Source organism: Lampris incognitus, chromosome 17 (genome assembly GCF_029633865.1).
Source record: "Lampris incognitus isolate fLamInc1 chromosome 17, fLamInc1.hap2, whole genome shotgun sequence".
Classification (NCBI taxonomy): Eukaryota; Metazoa; Chordata; class Actinopteri; order Lampriformes; family Lampridae; genus Lampris; species Lampris incognitus.
Genome location: NC_079227.1, coordinates 34,226,869 through 34,233,741, shown reverse-complemented (window position 1 = coordinate 34,233,741; position 6,873 = coordinate 34,226,869). Strand labels below are relative to the sequence as shown.

Genomic DNA, 6,873 nt, shown 5'->3' with positions numbered 1-6,873 from the left:
GGGTTCAGAGCCGATCCTTGATGTAATCCCACCTCCACCTTGAACCCATCTGTCATTCCAACCGCACACCTCACCATTGTCACACTTCCCTCATACATATCCTGCACCACTCCTACATACTCTTCTCTGCAACTCCTGACTTCCTCATTCAATACCACACCTCCTCTCTCGGCACTCTGTCATAAGCTCTCTCTAAATCTACAGACACAATGCAACTCTTTCTGGCCTCCTCTATACTTCTCAATCAACATTCTCAAAGCAAACATCGCATCTGTGGTGCTCTTTCGTGGCATGAAACCATACTGCTGCTCGTTAATCGTCCCCTCTCCTCTTAACCTAGCTTCTATTACTCTTTCCCAAATCTTCATGCTGTGGCTGATCAACTTTATACCTCTGTAGTTGTTACAGTTCTGCACATCGCCCTTGTTCTTGAAATATATATATATATACTCTATATATACTCTATATATACTCTATATATACTCTATATATAATATATATATATATATATATATATATATATATATACGATAAGTGTTCTCTGTTTGCACTTTTACAACAACTGACCAATTGTTTCTTATGTTGGATGTTTTTCCTCTTTTTTTGCAGGGGGGGAAACCACAATGCTTTGACTTCCACCCCGCCCCCCCCCCGTTGTCATCAAAAAAAAGTCATGCGCGACCGAAATCCAGTGTTAGTTTTGGTCGGCCAATAGTTACAGCGGTTATGACGCTCTTTTCTTTTTCTTTTTCTAATTTTTTAACGATAAACGTTCTCTGTTTGCACTTTTGCAACAATTAAGCAATTGTTTCTCATGATGGATGTTTTTTTTCCTCTCTCTTTTTTTTCCCCCAGGGGAAAACCACGACGTTTTGCTTTCCGCTCGCTGTTGTCATCAAAAAAAAAAAAAGAAAAAGAAAAAAGAAGTCATCCACGGCTGAACTCCGGTGTTAGTTTTTGGTCGGCCCACCGTTACCGTCGTTTCATAACACTGTACGCTCTCCCCTACAGCTGACTTGCAACTGATGCTGTCAACTTCAACGCTGAACGTCCATTTTATTTTTAAAAAATCCCGCTACTTTGTTTAACGTCCAACAATGGCTCGGGTGTTAATAGTCGGCGCCGGATTGACGGGTAGTTTATGTGCGTGTCTGTTAAGAAGGGAAATGCCGGACAAAGTGAAACTAGTGGTCTGGGACAAAGCGAGGGGCTCAGGTGAGTTTTGGGGTGACATTTGAAGTGCAAAAGCTGATTCGGATGTTGCCGAATTTTACAGTGGGTTTAGTTTTCCCTGCCTGGAATAAATGGATGACTGTAAAGGCTACAGCGTTAGCCATGGTAGCCATACACGGTTGCTACGTTCAGAGTAACTGACCACGCAGTGGCGGCTGGCTGGCCGGCTGGCCAGTACAGGGCGCCGCCCCCCTTCAAATGTGTCGTAGATTCCAACTACAGCCCTATTATAGCATCTGTTTCTAATTCGGTTGATAAGATGGTCAAAACTCTCAATTTCCGTAATCGGAAGAATGAATATTGTAGCGAATTTGGGGGGACAACGCAGCAACGGAACTGCCGCGGCCGGGAAGCGAACCCGTGTCGCCCGCACCGCAGGAGACATCGCTAACCGAGACTAAAGCAGTGTTTCGCAAGCGGGAGTCCCCTAGTGGTCCGTGGTGTAATTGCAAGGGGTCCGTGAAAATAAAATATCTTTTAAAAAAAGATCCTAAGACATTTATAGAAATAGGATTATTTTACTCAAATGTGACTGAGACCTTTATCTACCTAAACTATAAAGGGTAACAGGACTTTTTTCTCTAATTACATCTGTTTCACAAGTGTAATTTATTGTATTTTAATAAGAGATCTCGCTCCCGTTTGCATTGTTAAAAGTTACTGCATAAAAATTCTGTTGTTACATATATCTGAAAGTTACTGAATACATATTCTGTTTTGTTACATATATCTGAAAGTTACTGCATAAGAATTCTGTTTTGTTAACTATATCTAAGTTACAACTGAAAGCTCTTATTTTTGCCCCAAAGAGTGAATAAATGCTATAATGCAATTTAAAATGCAGTTTCTACTGTTTCTATCAAATTGCAACCCCCCTCCCCCAAGATCAGGTGGAGGGGTCCTCAGGGTAGATCAAAAATACGCAGGGGGTCCAGGACCCCAAAAAGGTTGAGAACCACTGCGTTAGACTAAAGGGTCAGACTCGCCAGCCAGCGGCCAGCGTGTCTTCTTATCCATGCACGTTACACTATACTCACAATAGATATACTCCCCAGGCTGCTATACTTGTTTCAGAATATCCCTTTGCCACCTCCACCAAACTTCTTTTCTAGAATGAAGAAATTATTTAGTTAATTTTTTTTAATTGAATAATAGACGCCCCAGACTACGTTTATCTCTTTCATTTTCACCTTATGATAGAGGAGGGTTACAATGTCCCAACATGCTGTGGTATGACTGGGTGTTACTGGGCAGCTTAGTTAAGGACATTGATGTTTTACTACACAGCAGAAGACTCTCCATTGAGTCATACTCTAGCTACCACCTCCCACATATGTCCACTCGGATAACCCCAAAAAGATAACGCCCAACCCTAAAGTCAAAACATGATACGTGTATGGTATGAGGTTAAAAAATACTTGACAATAACGTCTCCTCTCACTTGCTTTAGTCCATTCTGGGGTAATAATAATTTCGTGCCAGGTAAAGCTGACAGGGGGCTTTAAAATATGGGCTGACAGCGGGGTAGGACGGTTGAAAGATATCTTTGGCGCTCGGGATGGGGGTCTTTTCATGTTTGAAGAACTTGTCATTAAACATAATATCCCTCGTAAGCACTTTTTCAAATATTTACAGCTCAGGAGCTTTATTGGAGCTAATCAAAATCAATTCATGGGGGTCCCTCCTTTGTCTTTATTGGAGAAAGTTCTCATCACAAACCCCGTTGGGAAGGGTCTCATATCTGAACTCTATGACTTGTTGTTAGCATATCCTTCAGAATGCCCAGACTCTAAACTTAACGCATGGAAAGCTGACTTACTTACAGGAAGAACTGACACCGGGACAATGGCGCAAGGTATGTGAGGTCGCCCAAACACAGACAGCTAATACACGGTTAAAACTCCTGCAATACAATTGGCTAATGAGAGTGTATATTACACCAGAAAAACTTAATACATTTAATACTAACATTCCAGACCTATGCACTAGATGTGGTGAAGATAAGGGTACACCGCTCCATTATTTCTGGCAGTGTCCCAAAATAAGGGAATTTTGGGAAAATTTTAGACTGTGCAAGAGATTTTATTGATTAAATTACAGTTGGAGCCAAAGTTTTTTTTTTTTTTTTACTCGGCCTCTATCCAGATGGGCATAATATAAAACATAGTGAACAAATCTTTATAAAAATGTGTTTCTTACAAGCAAAAGAGTGGTTGCTCTAACATGGAAAAAGATGGACAGTCCAAGTATTGCACAGTGGCTTAAGGAACTATCTTTATGTTTACCTTTTGAAAGAATCACACACACTCTTAAAAATAAACAAGAGATGTTTCAGACAGTGTGGGGCCGATTTATACATTATATAAAGAACAACGATTTATCTCACTTAATGGACGAGTCTGGGGTAGGGCAACAGCACCCTCTGCAAAAATATGGTCATCTAAGCTACTTGCTTGGATGAAAGTAATGTAAAATTTGGATGGACTCTAATACTCCAGTGCCTTCATTGAACGTGCCTTTTTAGTATTATCTTTATTTGTTTTTGTTGTTGTTGTATATGTGTGGATATGTATAGAAATGCATTTAAAGAGACGCATACATTTGTATGCAGACATAATTTTCATGTATGAAGAATGTGGGTATGTTATATATATATATATTTAATAAATATATTGATGAAAAAACATCAAGAAATGAAAATCTACTTAAACATGTTAAATATAATTTAGTTGTAGTATGTAAATAATTATGAAATAAAAGTGTTTTTCAGTCTGTGAGCGCCTGTCAGCAGCATTAAATATTGGTTTCAAATGGTATTTGGTTGATTTCTGTCTGAATACATATACTTCCCGGGTGAGGGGCCCCGGCAAACCATACCTTATGTAAGCCCTCAAACTTGTGGCGAGCAGGTGACCTGAGGCTGCTGTCTGATTGGTTTCTTCAGATTTTCCAGGGGGTGCAGTCCAGACACTCCCACTTTTATTGGCAGCGAATTGGTATTGTTTTAATGTTTTTTTGATCTAATGTGATTGGACAATTCTCGTGGCTGTCAATCATGTTCACACCCACCACCACGCCTCGTCTCGACTGTCAATCATCCACTGTCTACGAACCCTGATAAAATCTATAGGCTACATTGTCCTTCTTAATAACTCTGTGACTGTGTGGACATTAAAGCAGCTGTCAGGTGTGCTGTGCCAAGGCAAATTGCCCCCCCCCCAAAAAAAGTTTTAGCACCAGCTGCCACTGCACCAGCAAAAGTAAAGGAGGCCTAACTTGCATCTACGGCAGTTGCTGTAGCGTTTATACTGTAAGTTTGCATTGGGACTTTTTGACTTTAGTCCAGCATGTAGTTGAAGGTTTCAGATGAAACTGTATTTATAGCCGTTGGAATTTATTTTTGCAGTGTGTGTTTTCACCTCTCTGCCTATGTGTTTATAGTATCATCAGCCTCTCTCTCAACCACTCTTTATCCCCCTCTCTCCTTTTCTCTCCCACGTTTTCTCCATTTACCTGTACATGTGTACCCCTCTTTCTCTCTCTTCCTGCAGGTGGTAGGATGTCTACCAGTAGAAATCCAGATAATGCCTCCAGTTTAGTTGATCTGGGAGCGCAGTACATCTCAGCCTCTTCGTACTACGCACAGTCGCATCGCAGGTAAGCATGTTTGTGTGTTTCCCTATAAATTCAATGAGAGGCGCCTGGCCCACCCCTTTTCTGTATCTGTTTGTTTACATATTTCATCTATATAAGCCTTCTCTCATTCTCCCTCTCTCTCTCTCTGCACTGCATGCTGGGAGGCTGGGTGTGTGAGCGTGAGTGAGGGTGGTGGATGTGGGATTGGCGGGGAGTTTGAGTTGTTTGCTGCCCTTTTTTGGGGGGATTTTCCCCTGTATTCTTCATCTGTCCTACATGCATGATCAGGTAAGCTTTCTTAATCCTTTTTACTGAGTGTTTAGTGGTTTTGTCGGGTGGTTTTCAGGAGGAAAGGCGTCCTCCGAGATGCCACTTCCGTCCATTCGTCACAGGATCCGGATAGTCCTGCCGGACCCCAGTGTGACGATGGAAGAGGCTTTGTTGGCCGTAGGAGAGCGAGTTAGTCATGGCAGTCTACTGTTTGCTTCCAGGATGAACAAGGCCATGGTGGTGTTTTTGAAGGAGTGTCATGTCAGTGAGATGACTGAGAGGGGTGTAGTTATCAGTGTGGAGGACCCTGCGCAGGTTCGGCTCAGAGTGGAGCATGCCCACTACAAACCGGTAGACAATCTGGAGGCTTTCAGCCTGAAATGGGCAGTAGGGGGGAGTATTGTGCTCAGTGGGAGATGATGAAGAGCTGGTCTTCTTTTTCTAATGGATGTGACGAGGGAAAGTCCTGGCTGTGTTGTTGGCTTATGTTTCTTCACCTGCACTATTGTAGTTGATGTCCTTGTAGTGCTTAATAAAGGGTTTTGTAAATCTCTCTCTCTCTCTCTCTCTCTCTCTCTCTCTCTCTCTCTCTCTCTCTCTCTCTCTCTCTCTCTCTCTCTCTCTCTCTCTCTCTCTCTCTCTCTCTCTCTCTCTCTCTCTCTCTCTCTCTCTCTCTCTCTCTCTCTCTCTCTATAGCTTCTATGAAGAACTGTTAGCCCATGGTGTATTGGAACCTCTGGATGCTCCAGTAGAGGGCATGTTGGATAAAGCTGGTACCATCAACTATGTCACGCCGCTGGGCATGTCTTCCATTGTAAAACACTTCCTCAAAGAGTCAGGTAATCTATCTATCTATCTATCTATCTATCTATCTATCTATCTATCTATCTATCTATCTATCTATCTATCTATCTATCTATCTATCTATCTATCTATCTATCTATCTATCTATCTATCTATCTATCTATCTGTCTATCTGTCTGTCTGTCTGTCTGTCTATCTATCCATCTCTGTCTTTCTGTCCCTACTGTCTGTCTATCTTTATTTTTGCTTGTCTGGCCATGTAATTATTTTTGTTCTGCACATCTACACCTCCTAATTTTTTGATCTGTCCAGCTACAAATAATTCAGTATCTTGTTTTATTTTGCTCGTACTCCTCTCCGGTTTACTTTCTGACTTTGGATTTTTTGCTGAGTTAATTTTCAGGGTTGTTACACTTCTGAAAATGTCCTCAGTCAGTAGTTTTCACCCAGCATATAAAGGTGTATGCTGGGTATATGTGTTCATGTCGCTCATAAGAAAGCTGCATCCACACACCTAGTCTCTATGTTAGAAAGGACTGTCTCATTTTATCAGGCTTTTTTTCATCTGATGCTTGCTTCATATGAAAGGATGATGAAGAGAGGGAATGGCGTGCAGCACTGGTCATCAGCCAGAACCAGATTTGGTCCTTGCACTTAGGTCTGAGCCTGTGTTGCAAATGGTTGAGCCTCAGAATTGCCTCCACCAAATAACACTTTCTCAGCAAACACCACCCTGTTTCTGTATCTTTCTTCACCTGCTGTTGTGTGCAAACATCTTGGCTTCCCCGGTCAAATTGCATGTTTGTCTAAATGTTTGTAGATTAATGAAGGTTTTGCAGATTAAGAAAACTTAAAGTAGGGGTGTCCGGGTAGCGTAGCAGTCTATTCTTTTGCTTACCAACATGGGGATCACCGGTTTGAATCCTGTGT

At 41.7% G+C, this 6,873-nt stretch overlaps 1 protein-coding gene across 2 annotated transcripts in view; it reads left to right on the top strand.

The window, feature by feature from the left end:
* The first annotated feature begins 999 nt into the window (after positions 1 to 999).
* rnls (renalase, FAD-dependent amine oxidase) overlaps positions 1,000 to 6,873 on the top strand; it is a 33,448-nt gene continuing 27,574 nt past the window's right edge. For both annotated transcript variants that reach the window (XM_056297538.1, XM_056297537.1), the window contains exons 1-3: positions 1,000 to 1,215; positions 4,785 to 4,890; positions 5,836 to 5,978. In XM_056297538.1, the coding sequence (XP_056153513.1) occupies positions 1,098 to 1,215; positions 4,785 to 4,890; positions 5,836 to 5,978 (367 nt within the window). In that variant the 5' untranslated portion in view covers positions 1,000 to 1,097. The remainder of the gene's footprint in view (positions 1,216 to 4,784; positions 4,891 to 5,835; positions 5,979 to 6,873) is intronic.